General features: G+C 55.8%; 1 protein-coding gene across 3 annotated transcripts; it reads right to left on the bottom strand.

The window, feature by feature from the left end:
* Positions 1–569: 569 nt before the first annotated feature.
* LOC103302512 (interferon alpha-inducible protein 27, mitochondrial-like) lies at positions 570–11,570 on the bottom strand. Of its 3 annotated transcripts, none has more exons than XM_054715728.1 (6): positions 11,493–11,570; positions 5,612–5,840; positions 4,148–4,276; positions 2,105–2,134; positions 1,213–1,374; positions 570–785 (listed from the first exon to the last, which is right to left on the bottom strand). In XM_054715728.1, exons 1-6 carry the CDS (start codon positions 11,553–11,555, stop codon positions 712–714), a joined length of 687 nt encoding a protein of 228 aa, XP_054571703.1. In that variant the 5' UTR covers positions 11,556–11,570; the 3' UTR covers positions 570–711. The 3 variants fall into 3 exon arrangements, with proteins under 3 accessions (XP_054571703.1, XP_027992257.2, XP_027992258.2); XM_028136456.2 differs by lacking the exon at positions 11,493–11,570 and adding an exon at positions 7,115–7,194; XM_028136457.2 differs by lacking the exon at positions 11,493–11,570 and adding an exon at positions 6,809–6,886.
* Positions 11,571–15,475: the final 3,905 nt, after the last annotated feature.

Here is a 15,475-nt window from a genome sequence, read left to right as displayed (position 1 = left end):
CTGGGCCTGGTGGTGAGTTTCTCCGCGACCTTGTTCTGGGAAGAGAAGCACATTTCAAGACCAAGGCCCTGAAGGAGAACCAGAGCCCGGTAAAGCACATGTCCCTCTGTCCCAGCTGTCCTTCTGCCCGCGGGAGGGGCGCCGGCCACGCGGGGCAGTGACCTGGCTGAGCCCGTGCTGTCATAGGAAATGGCCGTTGGCTGCAGAGACCAGGGGTGGGGCGCGTGTGCAAATGAGACTCTGGCTTTCACACAAGAGCTGCAAACAGGATGCCCTCCCCCCCTCCCCCCACTTCTCCTGGCTGCACACAACCGGAGCCAGCACCCCTCCCGGCTGGGGTCTGTGAGGGCCTTTAGGTCAGCTCCCCCCTAGAGGGGCAGCCGCCGGCCCACAGAGACGCTGCCAGGCTTGGGGGGGGGGGGTGCGGGGAGCACATTCAGAGGCAGAAGCCGGGCAGGGGCAGCATCCAGCCTTCCCATTTAGGTTCCTCCCAGCTTACGGCACCCCAACCCCATGTGGCTCGGGAAAGAAGCGAGGCTTCCCCCACATGACTGCAAGCGAGAAGGAAGGAATCCGAGAGGTGTGACAACACCTCGCTTTTATTCTTTATTTTTTTCGGGGGGTGCGGCATGTGGCACACCGTCACCCCGGGTCTGGACCCCGCTGCATCAGGCACCCGGTCCTCTTCTCCATACCGGGAGCGACAGGAAGCTAAACGACCAGGGACACCAGGGCCCCAGCACTGCCCACGAGCACTTTGGACGACAGGGACAGCCCGGCGGCTCCTGCGGAAGGAAGAAGCAGGGGCTGAGCTGAGCAGAGGGCCCAGCAGGCAGGGCCGGGGCCTCTCAGGGGAGCCTGGGGCCCAGACGCCCAGCCAGCACCCCCCTGGGTTTCCCACACCCAGGACCTCTGCTCTGGGCGGGCTGCTGCAGGCAGCTCCCCAGTGGGGTGAGTTCCGGGGTCACCCCGAGAGCGGGAAGCTGCCCTCCTCTCCAGGGGAGGGGCAGGTGGGGTGAAGACGCTCCAAGTAACCCGGCAAACCCTTTGGGCAGCGCCCACGGAGCCCACACAGCCCGGGCCGGGGCTCCCCCCGCCCTCCAGCGAGAGGACCAGAGGGTGACACAGGCCCGGAGCCCGAGGCCCGCTGGGCCAGGACCTGGGCTGGACCCTCTGAGGCCCTCGTCCGTCTCGCCCACCGGGGACACTTACCCACCGACTGCAGAGTAGCCACCATGCTGCCAGCGGCCACCCCGCCCCCGTTGGCGATGGCGGATACCGACATCATTTTGGCCGCCAAGGAGGAGGCGGTGATTCCTGCCCCGGTGAAGCCCACGGCGCCCAGGACCACGGGCACAGCGCCCACCGTCACGGCTGTCCAGGGAGAGGAGCTGGGTCAAGGCCACACTCAGGGAAACGGACCTCCCCCCCGCCCCAACACACACACACAAGCTTGGGGGGTGTCAAGGGGGTGGGGTACGGGGTGAACTCGGAACTCGGGAGAGACTGGGCCTGGTCAGCAGTCACAGGACAGGTGGGGAGAGCAGGCGGGGCGGCTGGGGACGGGCTGGGCCGGCTCCGGTCTGCGGCAGGACCGCCCGTGGGAGAGCCCCGGCCTTGGGTCTCAGGGTCCCCATTACTGCGCTGCAGGCCTGGGGCGCGGCCTCCAGCTCCTGTCCTGGCGGAGGGGTCTCCAGGACAGTCAGCCCCGCACCCAGGGCCCCGCAGAGCCAGCAGCTCCCGGGCGGCGTCACCAGGAGCAGTCGGAACCCCGGACCACTGCCTGCGCTCCGCCTCGGGGCGGTCAGCCTCGGGGACCCTCACACAGCCCTGCGCGGGCCCTGGGGCAGAGGAGGAAGTGGGAGCTCAGAGGCCAAGTCCCAGCCACTGCTCTGCCCAGAGGGCACCGGCCCCGGGCTGCCTCCACCGGCCCGGCTCTGCGGCTCCAGATCAGTTTCTAGTTCCTGGACCCTCCCTCCCTGCTCCTCTCCATCCTTCCATCTCCTTCCCTGGCATCCGGAGGCCCGGGCCAACCTCAGCATGCCCCAAGTTCCAGGATCTGGGGACACAGGGGGACTCGAGTCCTTTCCCTAAAGAAACTCACCTCCTCCGATCGCCGCCGCGGCAGCCTTGACTGGAAACCAAAGGACATTGTGTGAGAAGAGCCACGCTGGCCTCCCTCCCGCCCGGAGCCCAGGGCCACCGCGGGGAGGGGGCTGCCCAGGTGGGGACACAGGAAGGAATGACCCTGCCCGACACTCCCCACACCCCTCCCCCAGCCTTCACTCTGAGAAGTGGGGTTTCAGAGAGGGGCAGCTTCATGGTGCTGAGCTCGGCGAGGGTTGCCGGGCAGGCCGATGCCGGAGGCAATGCCCTACTAAGTGAACGCGGCGTGGCCTAGAGCCATCGGGGCACGGGGTTTCAGGTCCCGGTGCCCGAGCACTCAGCCTCAGGTGCAGTTTGGGGGGGTTTCAGGTCCCGGTGCCCGAGCACTAATCCTCAGGTGCAGTTTGGGGGGGTTCAGGTCCCGGTGCCCGAACACTAATCCTCAGGTGCAGTTTGGGGGGGTTTCAGGTCCCGGTGCCCGAGCACTCAGCCTCAGGTGCAGTTTGGGGGGGTTCAGGTCCCGGTGCCCGAACACTAATCCTCAGGTGCAGTTTCGGGGTTTTATCTGTCTGCTGACTGGGGGAGGGGGTCCTCTGGCGAGTTGCGTCAGCATTCCTCCCCAAGGAAGGCGGAATGCCTGGCCAAGTGACTTAGGGCGCGGTAGTTTGGGCAGGATGTTAGCTCATCTAAAACGGGGCTGATGTTCGCTCGGTGGAGAATTATACCTGCTCCTCAGACGGCAGTCAGCCGTGGCGGAGAGAGACGTCAGGCAACACTGAGGAACGCCTGAATGAGCGGATGCTCCTGAATCTTCAGGCCTGACTTGCCCTCTCCTCCACGCAGCCACCCAGACCCTCCCAACCAGAACTCGCCCTTGCTCCCCTGTGGCTGGAGCTACTTAGCACTAGATCGTATTATTGCTTTTAAAATATACTAGTATATACATATCGTTTGGCCTTAGCTGGTTTGGTTCAGTGGATAGAGCGTCAGCCTGCAGACTGAAGGGTCCTGGGTTCGATTCCAGTCATGGGCACATGCCCAGGTTGCGGGCTCGATCCCCAATAGGGGGTGTGCAGGAGGCAGCTGATGGATATTTCTCTCTCATCGATGTTTCTATCTCTCTCTCTCCTTTCCTCTCTCTGAAATGAATAAAAACATATTTTAAAAAAATAAAAATCAAGAGCCCAGGTAGACAAGATTTGCTGCCTAACGTTACTGCTCAGCAGGAGGAGTGAGGCCGCGCAGGGGCAGTGAAGGCCCAGGGGGGAGGGTGCTGCTTGCAACCTGCCTGAGGCAGCCCCTGTAGTCACCCCTGGGGAGGGTGCTGGGCCCCTCATTTCCTTTCCACTTAAGCTCGCCAGGACCTGGCCCTTCCTGCCCCGGCCTCTTGCACAATGGCTTATTTCCTTTTCCTTTAAAAAGATTTCTTTTAGTGCCGAAGCCGGTTTGGCTCAGTGGATAGAGCGTCGGCCTGCAGACTAAAGGGTTCCAGGTTCGATTCCGGTCAAGGGCATGTACCTTGGTTGCGGGCATATCCCCAGTAGGGGGTGTGCAGGAGGCAGCTGATCGATGTTTCTCTCTCATCGATGTTTCTAACTCTCTATCCCTCTCTCTTCCTCTCTGTAAAAAATCAATAAAATATATTTAAATAAAATAAAAAGATTTCTTTTAATTGATGAGAGAGAGAGAAAAAACATCAATTTGTTGTTCCACTTATTGATGGATGCAGTCATTGGTTGATTCTTACATGTGCCCTGACTGGGGGATCAAACCCACAACCGTGGCACTCTCACCATCTGAGCTTCGGGCCAGGGCCACGATGGTTTTTCATTTGTAAATGACGGACAAGAGTGTCTTTGTCCGGGATAGTTATGAGAATTCAACCAATGGATCAAAGACGAACGCTAAGCCTAGTGACTGGACCAGCGTTTGAGAAAACCCAGCATGTTTCAGCATCAGCTGAGGACCCTCCTTGTTCCTCACGAACAGGAGGGACCGGGGAGGGGGCCAAGAAGGGTGCCCGCTAGCCGAGGCCGGTTACCTGCGAGTGGGCTAGCGGTCATGGCTGCCACGGGGGACGCCAGCAGGGAGGAGGCTTGCAGCGTCCCCAGCATGGACCCCAGGGTGGATGCAGCGGAGCCCAGGGCGGCTTTGGATGACACCGTGAGCCCTGAGGAAGAAGGCGGGGTGAGTGCACAGCGGGCAGCGGCCAGGCCGGGGTCAGAGGCCCTGTGGCCGCGTCCCCCCATTTCGCACCAGGTGTTTGGGCGGGAGGGGGTGGAGAGAGAGGTCCATGCCGGCGGGCACACATACGCCCCCGGGGCAGCAGGTGGACATGAGGACGGAGGCTGGCCTGGCGATACTGACAGATCTCACAAAACAGTTCTTCATGAAACACAAAACCACCGTGTGAGATATGCATTATTCTGGGCGTGAAGGAGAACACACGCAAACAGAAAATACCCATTTTGCAAAAGGATACAAATGAAAAACAGACACACATTGAACATATTAGAAAGGCTGACCTTGGGGGTGGGGGTGGGAGCAAAGGAGAAGAAAAACAGCAAAATAAAAGAAATAAACCCAAGAGGGGCTCGCGTGAAATAACAAAGAAAACCGGCCCAAACCGAAGAATTCTGCTAAAATCCACGCTCTGGACCTGAGAGCCCACACTGCAAACTGCTCCGCAGGGCGGGACACATCGGTAAGAAAACTAAAGGAGGTGACGCCCTAGCCGGTTTGGCTCAGTGGATAGAGCATCGGCCTATGGACTGAAGGGTCCCGGGTTCGATTCTGGTCAAGGGCAGGCTTCTCACCCACCCAGATCCTGGTCAGGGCCCAGGCAGGAGGCAACAATTGATGTGTTTCTGTCACATCAATGTTTCTCTCTGTCTTTCCCCCCGCTCTTCCACTCTCTCTAAAAAAAAAATTTAAAAAAAATCAATGGAAAATATCCTCAGATAAGGATTAAAATAATAATAAAAAAATAAACCAAATTTAATAGTGTAAAAAAAAAAAAAAAAAAGCCCTAACCGGTTTGGCTCAGTGGATAGAGCGTCAGCCTGCGCACTGAAGGGTCCCAGGTTCGATTCCAGGTCAAGGGCATGTACCTTAGTTGCGGGCACATCCCCAGTGGGGAGTGTGCAGGAGGCAGCTGATCGATGTTTCTCTCTCATCGATGTTTCTGACTCTCTCTCCCTCTCCCTTCCTCTCCGTAAAAAAGCAATAAAATACATTAAAAAAAAAAAAATTAAAGGAGGTGAGTTCTGGGGTGAACGCAGGGAAAATGAGAGCCAGGGAGCAAGGTCCCCTCAGTCTGGATGGGAGGAGACCAGGGCCCAGTGGGATGGGCACCCAGACCCCAGCGGGCCCCTTCACCGGCCAGGACAGACCCCAGCGGGAGGCCCAGGCAGGTGACGCCACCCTCCCACTCCCCATGGGGCCCTGAGCAGGCCACTCCCTGGCCCTCCTCCCAGCTGCCTCCCGCCCTCCCAGGAACACTCACCCAGGGATGACAGCCCAGCCAGGACATTGCTGGAGGCCGCCCCGCCAGCTGTGGCTGTGGCCAGGCTCGCTGCCGACAGGATCTTCGATGACAGCCCAGCCAGGACAGCGCTGGAGGCCGCCCCGCCAGCTTTGGCCAGGCTCGCTGCTGACATGATCTTGGCGACGACGGAAGAGGCTACGATGGCTTCCATGGTGCACAGAGCAATAAGCAAGCAGGGGAGCCACACCTGCAAGGAGCTGCGTCAGGGACAGGGACACTGGAACTGGGGTTTCCCCACCGCCTCTGCAGGGGCTGGGTGAGGGGTGGTTGAGAGGCTTCTCTGAGCTTGGGGAGACGGGGGGGGGGGGGGGGGGGGGGCGGGCAGCAGGCCTGGAAAGGGCCCAGGGGTGGGAATTAGGGGGGTGGAAGTGGAGGGTGAGGTGGACGGGGTAGATTTTATTTCCTCAGGTGGGCGACTTCCTTCCCCCTGAAAACACATCGACTCCTTAGATATTTCCAGAACTCCCTTCAATCTCCATGGAGCAACTTAAAGGCACCAGAATTAGAAAATCAGCCCGGCTGGCTGATTGAGCGTTGACCTATGCACCAGGGGGTCAGGGTTCGATTCCCGGTCAGGGCACATGACTCGGGTTTTGGGCTCAATCCCCAGGGTGGGGCGTGCAGGAGACAGCCGGTCAATGATTCTCTCTCATCACTGATGTTTCTCTCTCCCTCCCCCTTCCTCTCTGAAATCAATAACAACATATTTAAAAACAAACAAACAACAGAAAAAGAAAACCCGAACCAAGTCCACTTTAAAGGGTGGCTCTAGGCTGCCGCTGTTATGCAGCCCCGTCACTAGCACCGTGGTAAGGAGCCCACCGTCTGCCTTTTACAAATGAGAAAACATTGTGCGGCACCGAGAGGGTGAGGGAGTCCCCCAACGTTACAAGGATTTTATGTCCAAGTGCCATGGAGCCCTAGCTGGTCTGGCTCAGTGGATAGAGCGTCGGCCTGTGGACTAAAGGGTCCCGGGTTCGATTCCGTTCAAGGGCACATGCCGGGGTTGCGGGCTCGAACCCCCGTAGGGGGCATGCAGGAGCCAGCCAATTAATGATTCTCTCTCATCACTGATGTTTCTCTCTCTCTCTCTCTCCCTCTGCCTTCCTCTCTGAAATCAATCAAAATATATATTTTTTAAAAATTGCCACTGACCCAGGTTCAGCTGCTCCCAAAGCTCTGGCTCGGCGTGGCTCTGATCTGCTTCCTTCTAACCATAACTGGCCTCTTCCCCCTGCCTCGCACCCCCACCCAGGAATGGACAAGGCGGATTGTCCCCAGAGTCCTAGAGCCCCGGGGGCAGCTGGGGGCTGGGGCCCCTTCCCTCCCCCTTTCTCTGATGAGAAACAAGAGTGTTCTGGGAGTCGATCCACAGGGGTCGCACTCAGTCCCGGAGCCACAGGCCACCCCAGGTGGGGGCCACCCCAGGGGGGGTCCACAGAAGGAGCAGCCCTGTCTTACCTGGAGAAGAGGGTTTTCTGAAATGCAGAACTGACTCCTCCTGCCCCAGGGTTTGAGTGGTCACAGCATCCGGGAGGCGGAGCAGCTTCGCCCCCAGGGATGCAGAGAGCAAATAGGATAAGTTTTCTTTTACTGGAAACTGAAACTGAATGTGTTTTACAGGAAACTGAAACTACATTCCAATGTTTCCCTCACCCCCTCAAGGGGGAAATCCGGCTATTGTAGGTATGGCATCCGGCCATGTACCCACCACAGAAGACACTTCGTCATTCACCTCGGGGAGGGGATGTGCTCTCTGCATAGTGAGGATCATAAGAAATCAGATAAAAGTCATATAATAAAAGGGTAAACATTAACTTCTAACGGAGACAAGAAGGTGGTTTTCAGAAAAGCATTAATCCGTGCAATGGACAGATGTTCAGTTATTCCAAAAACCTATACCGAGGGCCCGCCATGCGGCCGTGGGTCTAGAGCAGAGGCTGTTATAACAATGTAACCCCTTAATGTATGAAATAATTATTGTGTGACATGTGTGCTGTATGGAAACCCCCAGTACTCTGTAACTTCCAAAATTAATGAACACCCCACTATCTTGATGTAAAAGCTCTGAGCCCTAAAGTGTAAACGCCCTGCTCCCAGCATAAGGCACACCGTCTGGCCCACACTGATAAGGACACAACTTGTTTACCCCGGTCTATATAACCCTGAGACCATCTTCAGTGGAGGTCTCCTGCCCGGTAAGAGGAGGACTCCACGTCTCTCCGAGAGACGAGCCCCTGACTGCTCTGCTGTGTGAGCCTGAACCAGCTGCGGCCGCCTGCCTGTCCCTGTCTTCGTCGTCCGTCCTGCAGTGTGCATCGCCGGGTGGCCTTTGCCGGAGCCTGGGACCCACTAGGAATAGGTAAATAACCCTGTGTGAGTGCACACTCATTCTGTCTGTGTGTCCTGTGTTCCGGTTCGGCTCCGCTGTCTGGACATCGAAGCACCAGGGGATGGGCCGTGATTGCTGACTCCTGGTCACCTGCGTTTGTCCCACTGAGTCCAGACAGATAACCAGTTAACTGGGGCCTAATTGGGACAGGGCCGAACTAGACCACCACATGTGTCCCCCTGGGGCTTGCAGCTGTAAGGGAAGACCAGGTAAGGTAAGAAACCGAATATACCGAGTGCGATTTGAAGAACTCCTGAAGAAAAGGAGGTAGAGTCCAGGTATGAGAGGAAGAGGGAGGGAGGCAGGAAGTGAGGTCAGAAGTTAAGGGGGAGCCAGGCTGTGTGAGGCCTTGAAAATCCTTGCAAGGACTGGATCTTGTGCTCTGAGCGAGCTGGGAAGCTACGCAGGGAATGACAAGGTCAGGTTCCCTTTGCGTGCAGCATGGAGAATAGACTGAAACGTCTGTCCTTTCCATGTCAGTATTCAGCATGGGTAATGTGATAGGAACATGTTCTTTTTTTTTTTAAATATTTTATTGATTTTTTTACAGAGAGGAAGGGAGAGGGATAGAGTTAGAAACATTGATAAGAGAGAAACATTGATCAGCTGCCTCCTGCACACCTCCTACTGGGGATGTGCCTGCAACCAAGGTACACGCCCTTGACCGTAATCGAACCTGGGACCTTTCAGTCCGCAGGCCGACGCTCTATCCACTGAGCCACACCGGTTTTGGCCAGGAACATGTTCTTTTCATTCGCTTCCCTGTTCAGGAATCCACACCCCTCCCCCCAGCACCCCTCCCATCAGGTACGTTCCACACCAGAGGGTGTGGGAATTCGCACACTGAGGGAGTGTGGGTGGCATAGGTCTCACCACCCTCACAACGCCCACCCTGATTGCAGGGGGCTCACAGCAGGTGCTGAGGCTTAGCTCACTTCCGGGTGGAAGGACACCAGGCCAGAGTGTGGGGTATGAGTTTTACCAGCAATTTTACAAACTTTCAAGAGTAAATGCAACTTCTAGAGCTTCTGCCACCATCTCTTCCCAGCTCATTCTCAGATGATCACTTCGTATGTCATCAGGAAGTTAGATGCAATCACAAAAGCATTCTCTTTCCAATGTCAACTGCACCAACCGCCAGCATCTGTGTCCATAAACTCTGCCTTTCATCCGTGGCTTTGGGGAAACTATCCCAGCTCCTCCGATGTCATCCTCTCTTCCTATTCAAAGGCTTGGGTCTTGTATCTAATCTGCTCTCTGTCCTGAATCCCCAGAAACTGGGCTTGGCTGTGCTCCTGGTCTGGCTCGGGTGTTTATGAAGCAGTTCCACCCAGAAGGAAGGCCTGTGGCGGCCTTGCCAGCTCTAAGACCTACAGTCACCACAAGGATGGTCTGAAGTGAAAACTTGAACTAAAAGCAGTGACGGTGGGTAGTCAGGTCCTAGGCCGGCATCTTCCCTGACAAGGTCAACCTTTACCTTCACGGAGCCTGTTGTCTTTTTGCATCCATGACAGCATCTCGTTGGAATGTCCCAGTAATTTCCCTTTTTCCGGACCCGTCAAAGCACAGGCACCGCTCCGCGGAGACCACACATCCCCTCATTGTTAGTGAGTTAATTATTGACTGTGAACTACCCTGCACCCACTTGAGAAAAAGAAGTGTGTGTCTATAACTTTATTTTTTATTCAATCCCAGAGGTCTCCCCGCTTTGCTCCCCCCCCCCCGCCCCCAACCTATCACCAATGGATTTCATGCAGTCCACTTACATCTCCTCCTTTGATTGCACTGTATAAAACAAGGTGAAAAACCGCCAGTCTCTGGACATTATCCCAAAATGTTGAGATTCTGCCTCCTGGCAATTGTTGACAGTTTGGCTCAAATAAACTCACAAAAATTTTTTTACAGGTTGGAATGTTTTTACGTGAACAAGGGGAAACTAGTTACTATAGAGAACAACATCCTAATAGCTTTCTGACCCCAAGCTCCTGTCAAGTGCCAATCAATTTCTCTGCTGCCATCACAGCAAATTGTTGAAAGAGACGCGCGCATCTGCTCTCCTCTTTCTCACCGTACAGCTGCTCCTAAAATATGCACCGTACAGAATAGCAAATATTCTCAGGCATCCAGAAAGCTATCTATATATATAAAAGCCTAAGCAACTGAGCTACCGAGAGACCGAACAACCGGTTGACCAGTCGCTATGACGTGCCCGGACCACCAGGGGGCAGACGCTCAGTGCAGGAGCTTCCCCCTGGTGATCAGTGTGCTCTCACAGCGGGAGCGCCGCTCAGTGAGCTAACCAAGCAGCAGCAGCGGGCACAGCAGAGCCAGGATGAGCGGGAACAGTGCAGTGCCCGGCCTGTGCTTGGGCTCCTCCCCAGCTGCCTGCCGCTCTGTGCACTATTACATCCCTCCCGGGATGTAGGACTGCCAGTTTCAGCCCGTGGCCTGCAGGTATCAGGCTGAAACCAGCAGTCCGACATCCCCTGAGGGGTCCCGGATTGCGAGAGGGCACAGGCCAGGCTGAGGGACCCCACCAGTGCACAAATCCATGCACCAGGCCTCTGATAGATAATAACACAGCAAATACTTATTTGCCTACAACTCTGTCAAAAACTCAAAAGATACAGATATAATGAACACAACCTGAGGATCCCTTCTAACCCCCTTCTCCACTGCCCTCCCGAGAATGTATGGTTGCTGATTCCCACGCATTTTTCATACTTCCCCCATAGATTGCCCTTGGAGGCCCAGTCTTCCCTCAGAGGAAGCCCTTATGCTGGCTCTGGAGGACAGCCACTGTCTTCGTCCACTCCTGGCCTCCTTCCGACAGGAACATACTTCTCTTTCAGATACTGAAGCCCCTGCCTTGACCCTGAGCTTACTCAGGCCCTGGGCTGTGCCGCCAGCAACCAAAGGTGAGTCCAGAAAGACTGAAACCAATCGTCACACCCCATCACATCCAGAAACTGGGCCAGAGAAACTGGTTTGGGGATGAAGACATGACTCCACTGAAGACACTAACAGGATCCTGGACCAGAGGCACTTCGGAAGGCACTTCTGCTCTTCAGCAGAAGGTTCATGGAAAATGCTCCTCTGGGGACCCATGAATAAAGAAGAAGGTAGCCTTGCCCAGGCCAGTGTGGCTCAATGGCAGAGCATTAACCTATGGACCAAGAGGTCACAGTGCGATTGCTGGTCAGGGCCCAGGCACAGGTTGGGGGGGGGGGGGGAGGAGGTCTTTCCCCAGTAGGGGGCATACAGGAGGCAGCTGATCAGTGAATCAATCTCATCATTGACGTTTCTGTCTCTCTCTCCCTCTCCCTTCCTCCCTAAAACTAATAAAAATAAATTTTTTAAAAAACAAAATATTTAAAAATAAATAATAAGAATGCCTGTCATTGCAGCGAGGGCCCACCCATCCAAGACCCTGAGACCCCCTCTGACCTTGATTACATCTGCCAAGGCCCTGTTCCCAATGAGGCCACGGTCACTCTGTCCCATCCGCATGGATTAGGGGACACAGCACACAGCCCAGAAGAGGCACCACAGGGCACACGAGACACTGAGGCCCGGGGCTGAGTGGAAACACCGGTCTCAGAGCCGCAACAGAGTAGCAATTTCCCGTCAATGCTGGCAAATGCACGCCCAGGCACAAGGCACATTACCCTATGTGCCTGTTCTCCCCCGTCCATGCGCCCACGTGTGACAAGATGCACGCCCTGCGACCAGCGCGGACCTTCCCTGCAAGCCGTGCAGGGCGGGAAGAGGCCTCTGAGCCAGGATCTGCAGGGCTTTCCTGTAGGAAGGGGGAGCCATCTCTGCATCACCCCTCCTCCTTGCACAGTGTCTGACAGGAGACATTGTGGCTGAGCAGCTCCCTGTGCTGCCGCCTCCCGCCAGCAGGGGGAGACCACGGGCCACTCGCAGTGACCGCCCACCGTGCTCTGCCCGGAAGTCCCGCCCCTCCCGGAAGTCAGCTGGAGGCACCCAGAGACAGCAGTCTCCAGGGCCCAGGACTGTGTGACCCGCGGGGCCTCAGGCAGCACCGGACAAGGGGAGCCTCGAGGCCGACATGGGCCTGGGGGCGGCGGGCGGTGCCCTGAGGCGGCTGAGCCCGCGGGGAGGAGCGCGCAGGAGACCTGGGGGCCGCGGGGCCCTGGGGCGCGGGCTGAGGACCGCCCAGCTCGGGCTCCTGGTCCTCCGGGCCTCGGGCCCCGCTCTGCTGCTCCAGCGGCCGAGGGGGCGCCTTTGGAGTCGGGGGTTTTTTTCTGACAAAGACTCCTCCGCACTGGCCAGGCCGCCCTCCCCGCAGAGGGCGATGGAGCCCGGCGCCTGCTCTGCCCCGCGTGGGCCCCGCTCAGGGCGCTGCTCCAGGGCCTTCCTGACACAAGGCCTCCCGTGTCGGACCCGGATCCTCCTCAGCCCAAGGGTTCGGTTCCGGCGGGAAGTAAAAGCCTCGGACCCGACCACCTGCTGCAGGTCAGGCGTCCATTGGACCTGGGACCAGGAGGTCGTTGATCTCTGGGCCCTTCAGCCTTCCCCACCGCGGGACGGACACCGGAAATGACGCCAGGGGCGCCATGGAGCTCCAGGTCTGTGGTGCCAGGAGAGGCCTCGCGGGACCCAGAGTGCGCCCCAAGCCCACGGTCCCTCACGGAGCTGCTCCTGCTCATTTGTCCATCAGACATCAGGTCTCTGCAGAGCTGTGTGCGAGTCCCGCCGGAATGACTGTGTGTGCTCACATACCTTCAGCAGCATGGATGGTATGGCTCGTTTTCAGTGCTCTGCTCAGTTATGTTTTCTATTGAAGACGTCACATACATTCGAGGAAATGTGATGTACTCGAGTCAATCCATTCCTGTGTTGAAAACATTCCTCCATAGTATTTTATACATGAATTTTCTGGATGGCTACAGCTTTTTAATTTGTTTTTTAAAATCTATTTCTATTGATTTAAGAGAAGGGAGAGGGAGAGAGAGAGACATCAATGATGAGAGAGAATCATGGACCATCTGCCTCCTGCACACCCCACATTGGGGACTGAACCGGCACACATGTGCCCTGACTAGGAATTGAACCCCGAGGTCCTGGTTCCTTGGTTGATGCTCCACCCTGAGTCATGCCGCTGGGCTAATTTCTCTTTTTTAAGTTCCATTTGAACATGATGTCATGGTCATGGTTTGCTCTTCAGGTTGATCTTCAGTGAAGGGGCTCCAATAGGGAGTCCACAGGTTACATTTATTATTTATTAAATGAAGACTATGCCCTGTCTATGGGCGCTGGCCTCTGTGAGGCCATGGTTCCCTCCTGCCCATCTGCGCCTTCTCTGGAGGCGTCTAGCATTTAGAGTTTGCCCTTCAGCAGTGACACGTGTATATGACACTGACCTGTCTGGTGGCGGCTGGCTTTCTAAAGCGGTAGGAGACGGGGGCTCCCAACTCCACGACCCTCCCTCCGTTTCCTCTTCCAGCGCCTGTTCCTCAGAGTTCGGTCTTTTCGTGGCTGCGTGGCTGGGCACAGCTGCTGGTCCCACAGGTCTGCCTGTGGCAGGTGTCCCTTCCAGACTGCCCCCTCCACAGGGCTCCATGCCCCACCGGGCCCTGCTCCCGCTGCCTCCTCCGGGCTCAGTGTGCGTTTCAGACGGAGTGCTGTTGGATGTGCAGCGTTGCAGACAGACTGTGCGGTGCTCTTTCTCCATGGAGCCAGACGGCTGCTGGCCGAGGCAGTCCACCTTGACTTAGAAGGCGAGAGGGTGTGCTTACGGGCAGGTGCCAGTGCCGGGGTGGGCTGCTCTGTGCTGCATCCTCCAGTCCCTGCGGCCCTGGAGCAATGCTGCACACTCAGAGCGGGTCTTAAAGCGTGTGCCCTCTGGGCGTGTGTATCCTACTGTGTGTGTGTTCATGTGCTGATTTGAAAAGTACTGACTCTTCCAGCACAAACACTTCAGCTGGCTGGAAAGGAGGGCCCCTGAGAGGAACTCGCTGCCATGATTGTCAGGTGTTTACGATGGGTTTTGGCCTGTTTTCTTTTTCACATACAATATGTAATCTTTATTGTTAACATTATTACAGATGTCCCTCTTATTCCCCCCATAGCTTCACTCCACCTGAATCCCACCACACCGCAGGCCCTTGCCACCTTATTGTCTGTGTCCATAGTTACTGCATACATGCATATAAGATCTTTGTCTAATCTCTTCCCGCATCCCCCACACCCCCTTCCCTCTGAGAATCATCCTTCTGTTTCATTTCCATGCCCCTGATTCTGTTCCATTCACCAGTTTATTCTGTTCATCAGATTTTTTTAATTCATTTTTAGATTCACTTGTTGATAGATATGTTTTTGTTGTCACGTTGTTGTTCATAATTTTTTATCTTTACCTCTTTCTTCTTCTTAAAAAATACCCTTCAGCATTTCATATAATACTGCTTGGGTGGTGATGAATTCCTTTATCTTTTTCTTATCAGTGAAGCTCTTTATATGACCTTCAATTCTGAATGATAGCTTTCCTGGGTAGAGTATTCTTGGTTGTAGGTTCTTGCTATTCATCACTCTGAGTATTTTTTGCCACTCCCTTCTGGCCTGCATAGTTTCTGTTGAGAAATCACTGGACAGTCATATGGGTACTCCCTTGTAGTTAACTAACTGTTTTTCTCTTGTTGCTTTTAAGATTCTCTCTTTGGGAGAAACCAAGATGGCAGCATAGGTAAACACCTAAACTGCTGCTTCACACAACAATATCAAAACTACAACTCAAAGACAAAACGGACACCATCCAGAACCACAGGAAAGCTGGCTGAGTGGAAATTCTACAACTAAAAGAAAAGAGGAAAGCACATTGAGACTCAGGAGATGCAAAAGGCTGAGGTACAGAGACGCGTACGTGGAGAGAACGGGCGACTGTGTGCACGGGCGGTTGAGTGCGCGTCTGGCTTTCTAAAGCAGTTGGGAGACAGGGGCTCCCAACTGTGCTGAACTCCAGTTCCGGGCGAGTTTCTGGGTACCCCGACTCATTCAAGGAGAATCTGGACTGTCTGGCACTGGGCCAAACTCGAGGGCAGCGTTCTCTCAGAGGTGCTTGCAGTGATTACTGAGGGACACTTGAGACCCAGGGGCCTCATAGGGCAGAGCTGACGGAAAACCAAGGCTGTCTGCTCCGTCCTGAAACTCCGCCCCATCCAAGCTGAGGCCAGAGGCTTTTGCATTTTGCAAGTCTTGTCTCATAAGAGTGTCTCTAGCATAGAAGTTCTTCCAGCGTAGACACAGCTGATCCTCACAGCCAGTTGGCCTGAAGGTCAACTCCTCCCAGTGATACCAACAGCAATCAAGGCTTAACTACAACAATGCTGGGCACACAGCTCACAAAGGGGTGCACCAAGAGTGTCCACCTCAGGTAACTGGGGAGGCTGAGCCACTGTGCCCTATAG

The sequence above is a fragment of the Eptesicus fuscus genome, chromosome 5, assembly GCF_027574615.1.
Source record: "Eptesicus fuscus isolate TK198812 chromosome 5, DD_ASM_mEF_20220401, whole genome shotgun sequence".
In the NCBI taxonomy this organism is placed as follows: Eukaryota; Metazoa; Chordata; class Mammalia; order Chiroptera; family Vespertilionidae; genus Eptesicus; species Eptesicus fuscus.
The sequence above is the reverse complement of the archived record's forward strand: the minus strand, read 5'-3'. Positions and strand labels throughout refer to the sequence as shown.

Excerpts from the sequence above, each read along its gene's own strand:
- LOC103302512 (XM_054715728.1), bottom strand. The coding sequence starts at position 11,555 with ATGCGGATGGGACAGAGTGACCGTGGCCTCATTGGGAACAGGGCCTTG. Across the intron at positions 4,277-5,611 it reads GGCTGGGCTGTCATCCCTGG|GGCTCACGGTGTCATCCAAA; the intron begins GTGAGTGTTCCT and ends CTTCTTCCTCAG. Across the intron at positions 1,375-2,104 it reads CGCGGCGGCGATCGGAGGAG|CCGTGACGGTGGGCGCTGTG; the intron begins GTGAGTTTCTTT and ends CTCCCTGGACAG.